General features: G+C 33.0%; 2 protein-coding genes across 4 annotated transcripts; one reads left to right on the top strand and one right to left on the bottom strand.

Moving 5' to 3' along the window:
• Positions 1–6,673: 6,673 nt before the first annotated feature.
• Positions 6,674–13,058, top strand: LOC18040452 (protein root UVB sensitive 6). 3 transcript variants are annotated; one of them, XR_002905578.1, is made up of 14 exons: positions 6,674–7,373; positions 7,788–7,886; positions 8,029–8,142; positions 8,234–8,305; positions 8,385–8,495; positions 8,579–8,698; positions 9,690–9,791; positions 9,886–9,958; positions 10,121–10,204; positions 10,308–10,372; positions 10,486–10,587; positions 10,696–10,878; positions 11,943–12,156; positions 12,927–13,058. XR_002905578.1 is itself a non-coding variant. In XM_006431371.2 (13 exons), exons 1-13 carry the CDS (start codon positions 6,999–7,001, stop codon positions 12,003–12,005), a joined length of 1,563 nt encoding a protein of 520 aa, XP_006431434.1. In that variant the 5' UTR covers positions 6,674–6,998; the 3' UTR covers positions 12,006–12,443. The 3 variants fall into 3 exon arrangements, 1 of the variants encoding a protein (XP_006431434.1); XR_002905577.1 differs by having other exon boundaries at positions 12,921–13,058; XM_006431371.2 differs by lacking the exon at positions 12,927–13,058 and having other exon boundaries at positions 11,943–12,443.
• Positions 13,059–16,905: 3,847 nt separating this feature from the next.
• Positions 16,906–17,887, bottom strand: LOC18040451 (zinc-finger homeodomain protein 4). Its single transcript, XM_006431369.2, has one exon. The coding sequence runs from the start codon at positions 17,853–17,855 to the stop codon at positions 16,911–16,913; it is 945 nt and encodes a 314-aa protein (XP_006431432.1). The 5' UTR covers positions 17,856–17,887; the 3' UTR covers positions 16,906–16,910.
• Positions 17,888–20,875: the final 2,988 nt, after the last annotated feature.

Here is a 20,875-nt window from a genome sequence, read left to right as displayed (position 1 = left end):
AAAAAATAATAGGATTGATTTTGAACTCAATATTGGATAAACAGAACTTCGATTCAATGTCGAGTTGAGATTTGTTGTTACTTATTGAATAAGTATATATCTTTAAATTATAATCGTATACCATTTTAAATGCTTTTGTAATAAAAGATTATAAAAAAGTTAACATAACTTAACTTGGTAGAATATCTAAATTCGAGTAAATAATTATTGGATTTGCTAAAATTTTTTATTTTTTGACAATTAGTTTTTAATACCGGTAATAACTTCCCAATATTGAAAACTAGAGAACGGGTGTTTAGGTTGGATAAACGTGACATATTTTCTAAGGAAGTTATGTGCCACTACTTTCTTTAATTACCCTCAACTAATAGATAACTACCATTAACTGTTGGTAAGCGTGGTGAAATGGAGGCAACTACCCACAACTAAGGACTTATTTAAACAAAAAAGAGCATCAGATGAGGGGGTCAGCGAAATCAACTATAAATTTTTACAAGTTATCATCTATTCAACCATTTTACCTTTTACATGATCTTCAACTACTACACCGAAAATTCATTGAATTCCAACATTATTTCTAGTTTTTTCAGTCTATTTTCTCCTTTTATATGCTAAATAACTTATTCAGGCATCAAAAGATCTATGCTAGCATCCACACTAACAAATCTTAATTGTGTTTTGTGGTTGGCAGGTGAGAGAAGTTGCAATTAGATCAACGATTAAGTTTCAGTTTGTGTTGTTGCCCTCAAAAAAACAAATTCAGTTGTTAAAATCGTTATTGACATCAACAGTAACTTTTTACAATAATATAGTCTTTTGAGTTGATGGTAAGTTCTTGATGCATGACAAGCGATATCAAAACATCCACATAAAAGTTGTTATTTGCATATAGACCAGAGACTTTTGAGAACTCGTGTTGTGCATGTTATTATTAAATGATCGTCACATTAGATGTGAGTCTCCTGCAAAATGGGAGGGTAGGCTGAGCAAAGAAGCATGGGCTTAGAGTGAGCAAGCTTCATGTAATTGATAGAAAAAGGGGCAAATTCTACTTTTATCAATAGGTATTAATTACTTGCAAAAAAAATATTGCATAACTCTAAAGGCTAAAATAAGATAATGAATACGATACTCTATAGGTGCTAAATAATCCTACAACATATATATCATTAGATGATCAAATTTTATTAAGTTTTATTACGTTTTAACTAGGGGTGTGCGTTTCCCGGTTAGAATCAGTTCGTGGCCATAATCGAACCGAACTAAAATCAAATGGTTCTCAGGAACTTGAACTGAATTATAACAAAATTTTAGAACATAACCGAATCAAACCGAAATTTTAATTACAATTTAATTTTACATTTTTAACCTAATTTTACTGAATTTTATAATTTTCACATGATTTTACTCAACTTTATAGTTTACACCTATACTAACTGGCAAGTAGCATTTACACTCTATACACATGGTAACACTATATATAAGTAAACATGATCTTAAATAATATAACAATATATATATATATATATATATATATATATAGTAATTTTACTTAATTTATTTGATAGTATTTTTCCCAATCAAATATCAAATTATCAATTACAAATTACAAAGTCAAACCAACCGATGCATGAGCAAATCAAACCAAACATATAGATCATAATTTAACAAAAATCAAATCCAACTGATAATAATTTGACAATCAAATCAGATATGTTTTCAACTCATTTTTTATTTACAAAAATTTGAATTAATCAAACAATAAATGAGGTGAAATTGAATTAAAATAAAATTGATACTAGTTGGCAATTAATGGCTTGCTGTTAGGTGCTCAGAGTGAGTGAAACTGAATTAGTGATGCTCACTTTCACTTGCACGACAGCAACGGCGGAATTGAAACTGAAACGGCCAGCGAAGATAAGTGATGTGTGCTGGCAAAGATGAGTGATGGGTGCTGAGTCTAAAGAGAGCAAGACCATAAGTGATGAGTGTGAGACAAGTGGTGAAGATGATGGCGGGCGACCGGGGTTGCTGATGGCAGATTAGTGGGCTGAGATTAGAGAGATTGAGATTATGAATGAGACAACAGCTCTTAAATAGGTTTGATTAATGTTAAAAATTGTATGTTCATTAATAAATAAAAATGTTATTTTGTGCTTATATTATATTTTACATTTGTAATTATGTAACATATTGTTAATTTCTAATTATTTTTCTAAATATTTAATTTTGTGTATTGTTGTATATTTACTAGGTAAAAATAACAATTTCACGCAAGTTGATGCTCCAAACAAGTGTATAGATGTCAAATTTAGATTTTGGAAGTCCGAAAAGTTAGGTCATTACCGATGAGGATCCACGACTTTTGTTGTAAAATTATAAGTTTTATCACAACAAATGTAGTAATTGTGAAATTATAAGTTTTTACCATGTTATGTGTGATAATTGTTAGTAGAATGTGTTGCGTGTGCTTGCATGACTTAAGTTAGATTTATGTTTTGTTAGTGGGACAAATGTATATTTAAAATGTAATTAGTTTTATTTATTTGTGTGGTGTAGATTAATCATATATAAGTATAAATAGAGAAGGGAGAACACATCTATCTACACATTTTCTTCGCTTCTTTTCCCTCAAATTCTTCTTCTCATCTCTCTTTGTAATATATTTTCAATAAACAGAATTAGTTTTATTTTCAATTTCAAATACCTTTTTTTAATTTTAATAATTACTTTTATTCCAATTATACTTAGCTAAATACTAATAGTTAGGAGAATGTGAAACTCTTAGTTAAAAAAATGATTTAATCGAATTTTATTTTAATTATATAAATTAAATTATTTTTCATCTAATTTTGTCCATATTTATATTTTGAAATTTTGATTTATTGTAGACAAACATGAGGTTTGACACAATGAATTCTTAATATCTTAGTATAAAGTATGGTAAAATGATATTTTGACTTATTGTAGACAAGTTAAATTTTTGCACACTAAATACTTAATCCATAATAAAATTATTGGAAAAATAATTGTAATCTATACAATTAATCATTTGGTCAATAAAATAAAAACAAAAAGAATTTATTAAATTGTATTTACTATTAAGAGTGGATCCATAACCCTAACTAATTTAATTTCGTAGCTTTACTTAAATTAAGTTGCATATCTTTAAATTTTATTTTAATTTTTTTAGATAAACTAAAATAAAAAAAAATAAATTTTTTCTTTGTGAATCGATCTCGGCTCACTATAATTAGGTGCTTTTATACTTGAGAGTAAATTAAATATCTTTGAGTCGTATCAAGGTTGACATGTGTGAAGGGCTCTTCATGAAGGCATCATGTTGTCAGTGTCACTGTGAGAAGCTGTTGTGCCACAGTTAATTGAGAGAGAGAGAGAGAGAGGCCGAATTGCTGCCGGTGGCGATTAGGGATTTAGCCATTTAGGAAATTGAAAATGATTTATCCCTTTTATAATTTAAAATGAAGCAAAGCGATTGGTTTGTCAGTTTGAGTTGGTTTTGAGCCGAACCAAACACAAACAAATAGGTTTGCCAACTTTTGAACTATTTAGTTTTTGTCTTTTAACTCAAACCAAATGCTCACGCTTAGTTTTAACCAAAGATCAAAAGACTACTCATATTATTTTGAGACTAATAAACTCTATCAAGGCTACCTTATTATAGTAATCTTACAACATACGACTATAAAATGCACTATTCTTTAAGACGTCATTGTTGGACTCCTAAAAGATAATTCAATAAAAATGAGATGGTCTTGACTTTCATAGAAGTACATAGGCAATATTACCACTAATAGAAACTATAGGCTATATATTTTCGAGTTTGATAACAATGCTCATCGTGGACCTCCCTTAAGCCTACGTCTTATTTTGGCCTTTTAGGCTACGTTTGGCTGCTGGGATAAAGGTAGGATAAGACTAATTTTCAAGACTAAAAATATTAATTTCATCCATAGCCATGTTTGGCTGTAAAGATTAAAAAATAAATCTAATTTTTTATTGCATAATCTTGGGATTATCAATCCCCTTTTTTAGGTGGGTTGATCTTGGATAAAAAAATCTAGTGAATCTATAATCATCTCCTCTCTTTCATCAAGCCGAAAGCAAACCCAATTACAATTACTCTCAAACAAATGCAGAGCATGCACATCTTCCTTCCTCAACAAATCTTGATTCTCCAAAAATTGTTTTAGATGATTTGAGCAATAATCAAAGGTACTCAAAATATTATTTAAATTGATTCTTATCTTCTAATTAAATTGGAGCTTCAAGTACGGATCTTAAACTTGACTTTTTTTTCCATTTTTCTTTTGTTGTTGGCTTGGTTGCAGGAATTGAAAACTCACATTTCTCTTTCAATTAGTAAGTGAATCTATATGCTTTATAGAAGGCAAATTTTATTCAAAAGTTATTGTCAAAATTTAAGCATATGGCATTTCACTTAATTTTTCTATTAATTATTATTATTTTTATTATCCAGTCCTGTAAAATGCCAAACATAAGATAACACTATTATAATTCTATCCGACATGCACCAAACAAAAGACAGTACTATATTTAATCCAGTGCAAGTACTATATTTAATCTAGTGTAATCTAATATAATTTAATCCAATCTAATCATAAAAGCTAATCCAATCCAATCCTGTCTTCAAATCGTAGCCTTAAGGGTTTCCAATTTTTTCCTTTTGACAATCAAGATTATATAATTCATGTGTGTACCTAAAATCTATAATGATCAATTAGCATTGATAGCGCCGGTGAGTTGGTGAATGAGCGGTGAACCGCCTGAGAAGAGCACTAAAGTGCGGGCGGGCCCAGCTGCATCCAACTTGGATTGGCTGTGATGTGATTGATTGAATATTCACTATCACGATTCACAAACTCCACTTGAACCTGAATCTTCATTTTTTTTAAAAAAAACGAGAAATCCACTTTGTTTGTCTGCTCTTGCCACGTACGCGACACCGACTTCACCTACATGCGTGGCAATCATTATCTTTCTATGTACAGTAAGTTGAAGAATTTATTGGACGGACACGAGAAAACATTCTTAAGAAATAAATTAAATAAAGGGTGAAAACAATAAAACAAATACATTTTTAAAATTAAAACTTTTTAAAGCATTTTCTTTAAAATTTAACTTAAAAAACAGACGTATATATTTCTGAAATCACTTTTGTGCTCCTATAAAATTTTTTTGAATATGTTTTATAGTTAAAATTTTTTTGGTGTGATTTCAAAATCTACAACATTGTATATCTCGATTTAAATTTTTGATAAATTCTAATCGTAATGTTAGTTTATAATTAAAAAAAAATATTGTTTAGAGTTCACACAAACTTGAAAATTACAAAGCTAAAAAAATTGCACGGTCGTCGTACATTGCCTGTTATTTTAAAAATTCCCCTTTCAGCAACACGCACGGTGAGAGAAGTAAGATCTCACGACAGAATGCACAGGCTTTTGATAAAACTTCTCCCTAAGATGATCGGGGACACGTGGAAGGATCATAGGGCAATGTGCAAAAGCTGATGAACGCCAATGCCCAATAGAAGGTCAGCGAGGTCATGTGCGGTCTGTCAACCAAGCCGTCGCCACGTCATCACGAGCCAGATGCCTTCCACTTTCAGTCTTCACAATCACAACTGTGTAGCTCATTTGGCTTTCCTGTCCGTAGAATCTGACAGATAGAGAGTTCGTTTTCTTTTTGGTTAATTAAGGGCTTGTTTGGCCGTCCTTTGAAATTGGCTTTTGTTTTAGGAAAAGAAGTAGTTCTTTTAGTTATTCTTCAATTAGACAAGGATAACCCTCGAAAATTAGGGTGATTAATTTATCACATTGTATAAGTTTTTTGAGAAAAAAAGATCTTTGAATATTAGTAGACAACATTTTAAATAAACAACTGGACTAAAATTAGAGAAAATTGTAATGAAATTAGTATAAAACATGAAAAAAATTACATTTTCGAGAAACACAATTTCAATATAATTAGTAAAGAAAAATGTTATGCTTACTAAATTTTCACTCATTTGAGTTGGATTAATTTTAAAATAATTAAATATACCACAAACTCTATTAGATGAACGTAGAAATAAAGTTATATTAGTATTTCACCCAAAATTTTCTCCATAATAAGGTATATTTTAGTACTATAGTTAGATAGCGGTAGCTTTTAAGTGACAGTAAAATATTAAATAAATACTAAATATTATAACTTAAAAGTTAAATTGATTTGATCCTCTACTAAAAAAATATAAAATATGATTATTATTTTTGTCAAATTTTGTTATCTAAAAGTCATAATTGATACATATTACATAATTGATACATATTATTACTTTTATTTTATATTTTTTTCATAATAGTTATAAATTAAAAATTATAACCCTTTAAAATTATACTAGACCTAAATAAATGTAATTATTTAAACAATTATGCTTTAACGATCATTAACTTTACACATACCCCTTTTCTAGTTTATTCTTGTAAAGGAGAAAAAAAAAAAAAAAAAAAGAGGCGCCCTTTCTAAACCGTGAATGTAAAAATCAGTCATGAATGCGCACGACTCATGCTACACGATAAAAACGATGTACTTAAATTTCTGCTATCCTACATATTAAAAAATATTTACTTGGATCTTTAGTCTTTATCAAATAACAAAATTAAACACGCCACAAGATTTTGTTTCGGCGATCCAAACAGTGCCTTCCAAAAAAAAATAAAAATTGACATAGTTGTGTTCCTTTGTTTCTTCCTCTAGAGCTCCGTTAAAAGGGAAATGTAATGTAGGCCACCGGCCACCTGCCCTCCTTTATATTCTCTCAGCGGGAATTCCCATTTCGTTAACTCCAAAGCCCCTCCTCTTGTAATTTAAATACCTCTCTCTCTCCCCCCTTCTCATTTCACAATCGAAAACACTTTTGAATTCTTCTCCATTTTTTTTTTCCAAAATTCGGATTCCGTTGCTCCTCAATTATGACTACTCCTCCTCCAATCAAACTAAAGCAATCCGCAAACTCCACTGCGGCTGCGGCTTCCTCTGCGGCGCAGGACGCGCGGCTTCTCGTGCGCGAAACGATGCGTATAAGCGCCAACCTGGCGACGTCTAGTTCGCCGATTGGCGTCGGGGGCGGAGGCGCTGCCGCTACTTTGCTGCAATCTGAGTCGGACGAAACGACGGCGTTCCGGCTCGTGGAAGATCAGTTCGTGGATTCGAGCCTGAGGTTGATTTGTAGCGAGGATATCGACGGTCGGAGATGGAATTACGTGGCGGAGAGAGACCGTTCTGGAAAGTTCAAGAGGAATTCCATTCGTGCAATCAGCTTGCAGAGCCCTCAGGCTCCTGCTGAGGTCACTTTCACTGTTTCATTTCTTTATTATTTTGATTTTTCTTTTTAAATTTTAAATAATAATTTTGTCTTTTATATATATGTTTTTCTTTTATTTGTTAAATGTAATTTTCTAGTTCCAATGATGAAGTAAGCAATGAGTTTGTCAGTATTAGTTGGTAATCAAAGAATGTTCATTTAAAAAATTTAGTGACAGTGTCTCTGCTCAGGTGAAGTGAGATGCTGACATTTCATCTCACTTCTCATTTAGTCAATCTTGGCCTTACCCAGGTCTTGATCTTGGGTTATAAACTGAAAATTCATTATGTTTGTAGCGATGTATGCTATCTTTGAACAAAAATTTTGGGGGTTGTGACGAATTCTAGCTTGGGTAGTTGGCTGTGATCATGGTTCATGTGTTGAATTTGTGTTGCAGGAGTTGATGTCGTTCATTAGATCCTATGTGGTGCCCGATGGTTTCCCGGATAGCGTCACCCCTTCATATGTGCCGTATATGACTTGGAGGGCTTTGAAGGTAATCTTCTTGATTTCGTGAACAATAGTGTAAAGTGGTAAATTAAGGGATTGAAGGGGTAGAACTTATATAGAGTTTTAGACAATGGATTCATTGATCTTGTCTTTTGAAATTGCTTAATCAGCTACCTTGTTTGTTGTAGCACTTCTTTGGTGGAGCAATGGGTGTTTTCACAACCCAAACCCTTTTGAATTCTGTTGGTGTCTCTAGAAACAGAGCAACTCCTGGTGCTGTTGCTATCAATTGGATTCTCAAGGTACATATGCTTAGTTTTGGGTATTGGGTTCAGTATCCAGGTTAATATTAAGAAAATAATCCTTGACATTAAAGTTATGCCATATTTGCAGGATGGTGCTGGTCGAGTTGGAAAAATGATTTTTGCCCGGCAAGGGAAGAAATTTGATTACGACTTAAAGCAGGTAAGATTAGTTTCACTTTTGGTATATTTTATCTTTAGTTCTCACCATAAAATTTTCCTAACTTATGCATATGTTGTAGCTTCGATTTGCTGGCGATCTTCTTATGGAGTTGGGTGCAGGGGTAGAGTTGGCAACTGCGGCTGTGCCTCACCTTTTTCTTCCTTTGGCTTGTGCTGCTAATGTGGCAAAGGTATGGTTGTTTTCTTGCAGCACAGCTTTACATGGTTGAGTCAGTTTTCCTGATTAATACCTTTTTTAATTGTTTAATTGTAGAATGTGGCAGCCGTAACATCTACATCAACGCGTACGCCAATTTATAAAGCATTTGCTAAAGGGGAGAACATTGGGGATGTTACTGCTAAAGGAGAATGTGTTGGAAATATTGCAGATCTGGTATTCTTGGCAAACTAAAAATTCCTCATGTCACTGTAGTAGAACTATAGTATATGAATCATTCTTGGTAAATGAATCGCTTTTGAATCTTACGAAATTAAAATCCTGTATATAAAGGTTCATAAATTGAGAGTCATTAAATGGGGAATTCAGATATTTAACTTAGGTCCCAGATCTAAATTCATAAATTGAGAGTCAGTAAATGGAGAATTCAGATATTGAATTTAGGTAGACCAGTCTCAAATGTAACTGATTCCACATTTCCTATCCTTATCTCGATTATAAATGATAATTAGAACTGTAAATGGGCCTATAACCTTTCACGTAAGAAATTCAAATGCTTTGATTGATTATTATTGCTTTAAAAGCTAGCAACAAATCTTGCCTTGTTGTGCAAAGATTTATATGTTGATTATAGCTTATAATCAACAGCAGTTTAGTTTTGCTATTGATACGGTGTACTGAGAGTGAAAGAAAATAAAACTAGGGGATTGGTATTGTGCTTCAATTTAAGGAATTCAATTTGAGCCAGCTTTGGTGTTTATATCATTGGTATTGCTGGATACTGTATATGCTGTGTTAAATTTCTTTACTTTATTCTCTGGTCATTCCAAGATGAGTTAGTGATAAAGTGGGTTTTCAATTGATAGCCAGACATGTATTGGATCATTGAAACACAGACATGTTTTGTGTTGCTGGATATCTTGTGTGTGTTTATGTTGCATGTTTTGTCAAAAATGAAGTAAACGTGAATGTGAGCTTAGTTTGTCCTTCGGTAAAATCACAAGATAAAACTGTGCATTCAATGATGATATTATTCTTACATAACCAGACATTATAACACAATTGAGGAATTGTTTGAGTATTAAATGGCCATGCCGATTTGTAATCTGGAATTTATCTCTGCAGTATATCTGATAAATTTTTGTTACATATTACTCTGGCCCTATTCTTTTGGTTGAGGTTAATATTCTGAATTTGTTTTGTGAAGCTGGGAACTGGGTTGAGCATAATGATCTCGAAACGAAATCCCTCTCTGATTACTACATTTGCCCTCCTCTCTTGTGGATATGTTTTCAGCTCCTACCAAGAGGTTTGGCCCGTAGCGTTGGTGATATAATTTTCTGTTTTCATTTCTTGTGGAAGTTGAGTTTAGCATGCTAACTGATTAGCTGCATTTTTTCTAGGTTAAATCTGTAGTGTTGCACACATTAAACCGTGCCAGGTTCTCCGTGGCTGTGGAATCCTTTCTCAAGACGGGTTAGTATGAGTGTTCTACATGACATGAGATTATTACGGTTAATTTTAATTTACTAGTGTTCTGTGATGTTCCAAGCAGACTAAATTTAAGTTGTACATGGAAGCATAAGGAGTGAATTCTTTTCATGCCAACTCTTAAAATGTTCTCTTATCTATTTTCAGGGCATGTTCCCTCATTGCGAGAGGGAAATTTACAGGAAAATATATTCAGTTTTCCCTGGCTGAGGGATAAGCCTGTTGTTCTTGGTAAGCCTTACACTGCTGAATTTTTCTTTTTCGTTAAAGAATACGTTGTTATGGAGTTCTTCCACTCATGTTTAATCTGAAGTTTGTTTCACATGTTTTGCAGGATCGAGATTTAAAGACGCTTTTCAAGACCCAGGTGCATATCTTGCTGTAGAACCTTTCTTTGAGGTATGAGAATAAAATGATTCACAAGCATGGAAGTCTCTTTCTCTCTAGATGAGTTTTTTCTACCTTGATGCATCCCTTCTATGCATTTAGTTTTTACTTTCAATTGATGACAGAAAGAGAGATATGTAGTGACATATAATCCTTCAAAGGGTAAAGTTTACGCTTTGCTCAAAGATCAGGCAAAGTCCGATGACATTTTAAAAGCGGCATTCCATGTAAGCTTACTGACTTCTTTGTGTTAAATTCTTGTTGTTGTTAGACGACAGTCTAGTGGTTTTCTTCATGTTTTTCGGGTTTAATCTGTAATTTATCTTTCTTTGCAGGCGTATGTGCTTTTGCATTGTATAAATTCATCCAGTGGTCATCGATCTTTAGCTCTGAAGCAGCACGAATATGACAACTCAAACCTTATGCTCACCACTGCTGATCTTGAAGCTCATATTGGAGAGTCCTGTAAGGTGGTCTCAACAGCTTATGGGGTTTTCAAGAATAAAACAGTTGAACAGGTTAGTATAAATCATCCATTTATTTATTTTCTTTTTGCTTGCGTTCTTGTCCTCGGAGAAGAACTCTATTTGAAATTAAATATAATAGCTTTGAGCTGTGGCTTCTCAATGGTATGCTCTTTTTGTGCTTTTAGATTGTTAGAATTTGCGGAAGACTTTTAAATACTGAGTTTAATAAAAAAAAGAAATGGATATTTCTGTAGTTTTACTTTACAATCTATTTAAGAAAGGTTTTCTCATTGATGGTTATATTTTCCCCTCTTCTAATGGAGCATTGCATCTCCCAATCTTTTGCTTGGTGTCCTAACAACTCATAGCAAATACCAAACTACAGCTTGCTGCTGGTTAGTTTGGTGTGGGTGTCATTCACTGGTTGATCATGAATCTTGTTCCCAATGTCTCTTCAAATCTTACTTTGATAATGGTACTCAAATTGTTTCTCAAAAATGCAAGTAGTACCTGTCTTTAGAAATAATTTAAGAGGACTAACTATGATTAAAAAAGGGAAAAATCAATTTCATGAAATAGTGTATGCAGTTTTCTTTCATTGCTTTTGCGGGTGACTTGTGTTATAGGTACTTCCATCTCATGAGAACAAAAAGCATTTAAAAATGATTTCAAGCATGGCATGTTATATTATGTGCAGTCTTTTATTAAGTGATTACTTAAAAGAGTTTTGTCCAGATCATAAAAATCCTCAACGTAATATGACATGCACCTTCTTTCATTAGTTTTGGCAAAATTGAACCTGCGATGTCTCCTGGACTGTGTTGGGAAATTAGAAATAGCCCTGGAAACTATCTTGTAGACGCCTACAGTAATGCGAACAAATACTTGTTAAAGCCAGCTGGAAATTCTTTTCAACTTTACATAGGATGTTCTCAGCATGCGCTGATCACATGTGAAATGAAGTGAAATGCCAGTATGCCACAATGCAAATGTGGTTCACTTGGATATTGGTTTTAGCATTAAAGTACCTAGCTTTGGTTTCCAGAGAATTTGGTGAACTATATGATATAGTTCTTCTGCTGCTTTTAACTTTTTTATCATTGATTTTCCTGTAGGGTTGGAGAATTTCGGATTCCCTTCTTAATCCTGGCCGAGCACGGCTTATATTACCCGGTTAAATGGAACAACATCCTCAAAAGCTGGCTGTCAAACTTGCTAAGCAGATTCTGCATCCACAGACGAACCTGCAAACTAAGCATGCAGGCAAAACAAAGGCTTATATTATATCAATGAGACTATGGGAACCATAAATCTCATTAATATGCGCCGGTCAGTTCTCTCTGTTAAGCAGCCCACTTTTGTCCATGATCCACGTTTCCTGCTCATGATCATATATATTTGAGGAAGATTGCAGTTGCATTGTGCATTATCGAGTCCTGAAATGAGTCGTTTGCATAGAGTTGCTGCTGTAATAATGTGCATAGAAGGCATTCTTTAATCTTTCTGCGGTGACCTTTCTTCTTTGTATTGGGTCTTTCTTTTTCGGTTTTGTTATTATACAAAGTGTTGAGAGAATCGCAGCATGGGCCGGGAAATGCATTTTTGCTAATTTATGAGCTAAGAGTAATTATAGATGTTCTAAATTTTTTATCTCAAAAATTTATTTTAAATAATGTGTCATTTATGAAGTGATTGATAATTTTTTTATTAAATTTAAGTAAATTAATTGTATTATCTTATCAATTAATTGATGAATAACATATTATATTATTTAAGATAATTTTTTGTAATTAAAAATTTAGAATATAGAGACTACTTTTCATGAACTCTTTTTTGTCACAAATTACAATGGCCCTAGTTCTCAGGCGGCCGCTAGTGTAGCTCTATAGGCCCGTGAAACCAGTATTTATCAGAATTTGAGTCACAGCTGCTCTGGGCCTCCAGGCCTTTTGCGTCGTGTTGGAAGTCCATGTGTTTTGTGTTTTATTTGGATATATGCACGTGCGAACCCCTTCATTCAACACGGGTTCTTTTAAATTATACTTTGGGAAATATTAAATCTTTCTTCTTACTTAGGTTTCGTTTAATTGTAGATGCAGTAATGTAGATTGAAGATGACCGATACTCCATAAACTAATTATTTCAGTGCGTTGAGAAAGAAAATGTGGAGGGTAATTTAGAAATTTTGTCTAGTAGAATTCATTTGCCTCTTGTCCCCTCTATTTTTTTCTTTTAATACATTGGTATATTACAATCAAAATTCTACTGATAATCTACTTTAGTATGGTATATTCGGAATTTATATTCTGATATAATATTGGAGAGGTATTTGTTCTACTCATTAACAGGGAGAAATTTTACCCTATCCAATTTAATTTGGAACCCCTAGTTAGTTTAAATGCACTTTTAGATTGTTAGGTATATGATGTTTGGTACACAATTTGGTTTGATGATATCTTGTTGCATATGTGAATTATTTGTTCATCCAACTTCACCACAGGGTATGTTTTTGTTATGGATTATGCTGTCAATGCTGGACATAATTGTTGTTTGTCACTTCAGGTCTTTACACTAACCTAAATTTTTCTCTCCATTTTCCTTTTATGAGTTCTAAAGAACCATCCATCCAAATACATCCCAATTAAACCTATATATTCTAACTCTACCTGCTCTCCTATTTTTCACAAATCAGAAACATGAAGCCTCAGGCAAAACATCAATCTCAATGTTGACATATCTCTCTTTCAAACAACAATCAAGCAAATAGTCTCAAAATCTAGCAACAATATTCCTCATGCTCATGGCAAGAAGACCAAATGCTTTAATGGCATATATACACAAGGTCACCTCGCTTTGATATGATATGCTCCCAATAGAAGATATTTTCGTAGTTTTTAAAACAAAACCCCACTAACAATCCCAAAAGGAAACAACCAACAGCCCGTGTGACTACACTAAACATTCCAGTGATGAAGGAGGTGATTAATTAATTTAAAGATTGAGATGGAAATGAAAAAAATTAAAAATAAAGAAATGCAGTGATGTGATGGATACATGTGGGATCATTTGAGGGGCAGAAATAGCAGTGTCTCATTAAATATCATCTCTAAGCATAATAAATACGTCTCGGAAGATCATGGTGCCTCATTAATAGGCCTCTTGAATGTATCATTCCTTTGAATTGGAAAGGTTATTCCTATAATTGAAATGCAATAATAGTATTTTTTTTAAAAAAAGCAAAGAGGTCCAGTCATTTTCTCTTTCTTTGCAATGTGTGGGATTGGGACTGTAGGTGGTTGATGGAAAAATCATACGCAATTTTTAAGAAATTGAATTACCAATATAAAAAGATAAAATATGTATGGTCCTATGTATTGTTTGGCTTCTTTATCATAACATGAATTTGCACAATAAATAAAATTATAATATTTTAATTTACAAATGTAAAAGGGAGATTACTACTTTGTCCCCAAATGTAAATCGATATATATGAAGTATACAACTATATGTGCCTCGTCGGCATCTTATAAATCTCCTTGTGAGTAGTAATTAATAAACTCTCACAAGTATATTTTGATGTGTTATAAATAATGAAAAGCACAAGATGTGCATGGGAAAATTTTGGGCAAGTCATATTGGCCTTACAAAGAGTTAGGCAGGTCTCTAACCAAATCTATTTAATGAAACATGTGATATGAGACAGAAATTATAAATTCTACTCATTCAACTTTACTTGGGATTGATGAGAGACATACACACTACTAATCGCAGCTAGGGGTGTCAAAAAAGCCCGCCCGGACCGGACCCGGCCCGGACCCGGCCAATCCGGTCCGGGCAAAACCCGGACCGCATGCATATAAAAACCGGATCCGGGTTTGAAATTCTCAAACCCGGACATTTCCGGGCCCGGGTCCGGGTTCAACACAAAAAACCCGGAACCCGGACCGGACCCGGTTTTTTAATAAATTTAAAAAATAAATATATTATATATAAATATATAATTATGAATTTATGATATGTTAGATGTTATTTAAATTTATTGTGTTGTTGAATTTAATTTATTTATTTTATATATAGATTGAATGAGTTTAAGTTAGAAATTAGATGAATTTAGGTATTAGAAAGTAGATTGAAATAATTTTTATTTATCATTTGTGCAAAATTTGCATTGTTAATGTGTTATATATTTGTATTTGACTATTTTCTTTTTTAAAGTTTGAGATTGAATGAGTTTATTTGATTATTTTCTTTTTTAAAATTTACATTGTTAGAGAAATGAAAAAAAAAATTAAAGAAAAAAATTGAAAAAAAATTGAAGTTATCACATGCGGGTTTTAAAAACCCGGATCAAAACTCGGACCCGGAAGGTGCCGGGCTCAAGCCCGGACCGCACCCGGAAAAACCGGGTTTTAACCCGGGTCCGGGCTTGCATTTCTCTCATCCGGTCCGGTCCCGGGCAACACCAAAACCCGGACCGGACCCGGATTTTGCCAAGTCTAATCGCAGCTCACTTTTTTTATTTTAATATTTCTTTGTAATTGTTCAAGAAATCTTTTCTTTTCTCTTCATTTTCTTGTTTTCAGTGAAAAAACATCCCATCAGAAAGGTCCGTGGGTTAAAACAATGGCTAAAAAAACAGTACAAATTCACAAACTGACACCCGAGTTATAACTTCGATTTATCCACCATACTAAACATTAAATACCAATAGCAAATAATATTAACTCATACATGACAAATAGTCGCTTTAATCACTAATGATCATGTGTCAACCAATAATTTAATTAACCACTTGGGCTTAGCCCAAGTGGCTAGAGCCCCTCCCTCACAAATGTGAGGGAAGGGGTTCGAGCCCCCGCAGTCGCATTGTAGGGGTTTAATTTAAATATTCTTCTTTGGAGCCCTTGAGCTCGAGTGAAAACAGTCTTTCTCCTAGGATGAGAGTTTGACATCCCTCGAATATTTGAGAGGGTTAAAAATCTGAGCGGTGTCATATCAGTATTCATATCAATAGGGCTCAGTATAAATATATGATTGTACATATCAATTATACTCTCATGTAATATGAGTTGTAATAAATCACAATATAGTTGAGTATATATACTCAATTCGAATCACCCTATACAGGATTGTGAACTTTATTAAGATCTTCGATAAAGTTATTAAATTATATGATTTAATAGTATAATACTATTAAATTATATGACTTAATAATTTTCTTAAATTTCAACAAATTTCAAATTCTAGATTGAAATATTTTTTTTTTATATTTGTTAGAATAGCTAAATAAGACACTTCAAGAGCAACATATCTATATATGCTCTCGCACAAGAAGATATCATACACAAAAGTATAATGAGAAGTACTCTCCTGTCTTCCTACAAGAAGAACATATAGATGTACAATACATATATTTCAATACATATCTAATTTTTAATATTCTCATGTATATTAGTTATATAAGATTTTTATTTCTATTTATTTTGTGTTGCAATTTTGAAGAAGAACAAAGAATATCGAGCGAAACATTTTATCATGAATAATTGATAATTAAAGACTTACCTATATTAAAAAAGCTCTCTGGTCATTGCTGGTTTGACCAACAACACTTCCAAAGGAGTGTAAGAGATTTGGTGTTGGATTTTTTTTAAGAAAAGAAAAGAAATTTCCAGAGATAACATCTATCAAATCTCTGCATAATAGCTGTAAAATATAAATTCAAAATCCTTAAGCAAAGAAGATGATCTATTTATACTCAAGAATTTGAAAATGTACAGCCATATAAAATACATTACATACAACAATGAGTCATCAAATGAAAAAGGAGGAAATTTATTAACCAAGAAGGTCTTTAGTTATCTATGGATCAAATGAACATTAATAACATTACATCTCAGTACCTCACACTAATTAAGTGCTGCAGCAATAACCATGACCGAAAACTCTACCAACGCACCACTTTATAACAACTAAGCTACATTACACAATCAATATTATTCTGAATATCATAAAGAGTACTCAAGAAACATAACCCAAAAAAAAAAGTGTGAAAAAAAGTGAATTAATTAGGTTATTAAATTTTTTTAAGCATTAGTAGTAGAAGGAGGATTGATATTATTCTTCTTTGCTAAATTGTGCTTGTTGTTGTGCATCCAAACTTTAAGCACTCTCCTCTTGACTCCAATCTCTTGACAGAATTGTTGCACGACAGATTCTTCTTGTTTCTGAATTTTCCACCCAACTTTCTCAGCAAAGTTGAACATTTTCTCTTTCTGTTCTTGCGTAAACTTTGTCCTGAACCTTTTCTTCACAAGCTGTGCTGTTGGTCTTGCTGCCATTACTACCCCACCACCAATGCCATCTTCATGCTCATCTGACTCTGAAGGAATTGACCCCATGTTGTAGGACATTATCATTTGATGAGGTGTTGGTCCTCCTCCAACAGGCCTTGAAGATATTAGTGTCCCTGTTGGTGTAGGGTACCCTAAAGCCTCAGGGGTTGCCGCTAAAATATTCTTATGGTGTCCTAAAATCACTTTTCTTCCGACCCTATTGAAATGAGGGTTCATGTGATGATGATAGTAATCAAAAGGGTTGATGGCAGCTTGTTGTTGTTGCTCACCTTCAATTTCTTTTCTATGGAAGTTTCTGTGACAATTGCAAGCTGAGCAAGTGAGTGCTTCAATTGTACCTTCTTCTCCACTGGGCATGAACTCTCCACAACCGTCAGTTGCATTACCTCCCATGCCAGCTGCATGGTTCTTGAGGCACTCTTTGTACTTGACCATTTTCTTATTGACATTAATGGTGGAGCCATTTTGTTGATCTTCCAAATTTGTGGATATGGGAATTGGGGGGCCATTAATGGGAGAAATTTGAGGTGCTGATGAAGCAACTGGGATGATGTTGTCATGGGGTGCATGATGATGATGATGATGATCATGATGGATCATGTGGCCATGGCCACCACCACCATATGCACTGTTTATTGGAATTGGGATCTCTCCGTCTTGACTTGAAAGTTCCATTTCTAGGTATCTCTCTCTCTATTTTTATTAGTATCTTGTTTGTTTATTTGGAGACCAAAAGAGAAAGAAACAAAGACAAGAGAGATAATTAAGAACGAATAGATGGAAGACCTAAATGATCTACTAAAACTAAAAGTGGTTGCTTTCTAAAAATCTTAGGAGTTTTCTTAACATATGTCCACTTTTCTAGAAGCAATAAAATTGAAACTTAAAAATAAATCTAAAAGCACCAAAGCCCTTCTCTCTTGCATGCCAAAAATATAAAAGAAATGGATGACATGTATTTGAGTTTATCAAAAGGGAAAAGAAAAGGGGTCATAAATTTTCTGTGATTGTACTCAAATTCAGTGACTGTAGACAAAGAAACTGGCAATGCGAATGGTCACTAAATATTTCAAGTAAAAACTAAAACCACAGTCTTGAAAGTGAAGAGACAGAGACAGAGAGAGAGAGAGAGAGAGAGAGAGAGAGAAGGATGGATGAAAGACGATGACTAAAAGGGATTCAAGAAGTTACCCTCATGATCACGATCATCAACCTATTGAGCTTAAGCAGCTATGAGCTTAAACAGCTATTCCATGGCAAAAGAAGAAAGGGTTTGTAATAGAACAAAGAAATTTAAGCGAGAAAAAAGAGAGAGAAAACAAGATTTTGGTTTTAAAAACCCTAGCTAGCTAGAGCAGGTGGATTTTGAAATTGGGGGAGAAAGAGAGTGAGAGGAAGAAAGGGAGACAAAATGAAGGGAGTTTTGCAGGTGGGTTTTGCTAGTGAAAGCAAGCACTAAACATGAGCTTATAGTAGTGTTGGGGAGCCAAAAAGGAGAGAGAGATGAAAGAGAAGAAAAGCACATTTATTTTTTGTTTTTAAGTTTTTATTTATTTCTTAACAGACAAATAAAAATACAGTGAGTTTTAGCAATGGTGATACTTAAAAAAAAAAAAAAGTTAGGGTGATTGCTTTGCTTGCACTATCAGGCATCAAGTTTTACGCCATGTAGAGAGTTCAGTGTGTGTCAGAGAGTGGAGAGGACAAAGAAAAGAGAGATAAAGAGAGCCACAAAAATAATTATAAAAAAGGAAAATCCTCTTTAAATTTAATTAATTAAAAGAAAAAATTTTGCGCATTTTGTTCATACTGCCGTTTAAGTTCAAAGCTTCAACATAGTTGAGTGGTACGTGTCTGTCCACATTTAGAGGGACCAAGTTTTGCTTTCTCTTTCAATAAATTATTTTAATGTGTGAAATCCTTTTTTTTCCTAGTAATTGAAAATTTATTCTGGTTTTATTTGTGTAATTATGTTTTGTTATTAAGGATTGTCTTAACTTTGATGTAAGATCTTAGATTTCATTCTACGTACTTAGACTGGTACTATCTTATATTTGCATCCGTAAGGTGATGTACTGTTGACAATTACTAATTCTTTAATGAAAGATATATTTTCCTTTAAAATAAAAATTATTTTAATTTATTTATATTAGTATATTGCTTACTACATTTTTTCTTGGTCATTACAAGTCTTTATAGCTTGAATTACAAAATAAATTGTAATTATATTTGCATGGTAACCTTAGCTATATATATGTCATGCTACTTGTGCGAATGATTTAATGGCAAGGATTCAATAAAGAATCCAGTATATTATCATTTCTTCTAAGCTAAAAACTGATATATTTTCTAAGTAAATAAACATAAGCTCTTAATTAATATAATATACGTAAGATCAAAATGTGGTGGTGGTGAAGAGTTATAATTAGTTGAGAGGCTGAGAATAGAAAGCTTGGCTAGTGGGGTTCTTCCTTGAAGCACCAGACTTGCTGATGAGAGAAAAACTAATCATAGTTTTGCAGAAGCTGCTTTAAGTGTTTTGAAATTATAAACGTATCCTTCCAATCTACCTCTCTCTTTGATCTGCTTTCTCCACCTGTGAATGTGTTCTATGTATAATCAACAGGGGCTTACTTATCAATTTGAAAATGATGTGCCTTTGAAATAGGAAGGACACAATTACATACAATATATTGATCAGATCGTCACATGAAAAACGTTATAGAAAGAGAAATGGAGAAAAATGAGAGGAATAGTAAAGAACTTGTCAATCCAACAGTGATGTATACAATGTTTAGAGGAATCCATTTACCCTTAGGACAATTAAGTAATGGTGCTTGCTAGTTGGTTCAATCTATAAAACTTTTGGATAATAAACAAATCTTGTCAAATTCTGCTCACACTGCGTGGTACTGAGTAGTTTAGATTTATGTGATGTAAAAAAAGAAAAAAAAAAGAGAGAGAAACTATAATTTACATAAATACTTGTTTTCAAGTTTCACCATTGTAGTTCAGCTAGGGGTTATAATTATTTCTTGGGGAGACTCTGCATTATCCACCAATCTTTGAAAATATTTGTTCTAACTATTCTTTGAGTACTTTGCATTTACTAGAGGCGGCCGGCCAAAGCCACTTTAGTCAATTAATATTCAATCCAGGCTACTAACATTATTTTCACACCATTTACAACAAAACTGACATTTTTTCCATGTTGAATATCATTTTTTATTCCAAAGTGTGGCAATAAATAAATAATTTCCTTAAAAAGAGCCCCTAAAACCAACTTCGTTTGATATGTATCTGTAAATGATCAAGCAACTGATATTTTTATGGAGCTATAAATAACTAAAATGCATTAAAATGAAAGTATCCAATGATAACTTAGATTAAAAGAGGACTCCAAAAAGGGAAAAGAAAAGTAAAAAGAAAAAGGAAAATATATAGGTCCAAATGGTATGTAGAAACTTTTAGACACCTTATTGATGAATTATTCTTTGTTAATAATGTTTTGTTGCAAAGTTTTTCATTTTCATAATTTACATGGAGAAAGACAAAGATTTAGTCCTCCCTTTATTAAATAATTATCCAAATCACTTTATTCTTTATTATCCTTGGCCTTGTTCCACAATGCAGATCGCATTTAGAGACTTTATCCTTTTAGTATTTTGTTTTTCATCTCTGTTGTCTCTTCTTCT

This window comes from Citrus clementina, unplaced genomic scaffold (assembly GCF_000493195.1).
Source record: "Citrus clementina cultivar Clemenules unplaced genomic scaffold, Citrus_clementina_v1.0 scaffold_5, whole genome shotgun sequence".
Taxonomy (NCBI): domain Eukaryota; kingdom Viridiplantae; phylum Streptophyta; class Magnoliopsida; order Sapindales; family Rutaceae; genus Citrus; species Citrus x clementina.
This window is presented reverse-complemented; position numbering and strand designations above follow the sequence as displayed.

What these genes read in the sequence shown, in the direction of transcription:
- LOC18040452 (XM_006431371.2), top strand. Translation starts at nt 6,999, where the DNA reads ATGACTACTCCTCCTCCAATCAAACTAAAGCAATCCGCAAACTCCACT. An exon ending in TTGATTACGACTTAAAGCAG is followed by an intron (nt 8,306 to 8,384) that starts GTAAGATTAGTT and finishes CATATGTTGTAG; the next exon opens with CTTCGATTTGCTGGCGATCT. An exon ending in TTGGAAATATTGCAGATCTG is followed by an intron (nt 8,699 to 9,689) that starts GTATTCTTGGCA and finishes TGTTTTGTGAAG; the next exon opens with CTGGGAACTGGGTTGAGCAT.
- LOC18040451 (XM_006431369.2), bottom strand. Translation starts at nt 17,855, where the DNA reads ATGGAACTTTCAAGTCAAGACGGAGAGATCCCAATTCCAATAAACAGT.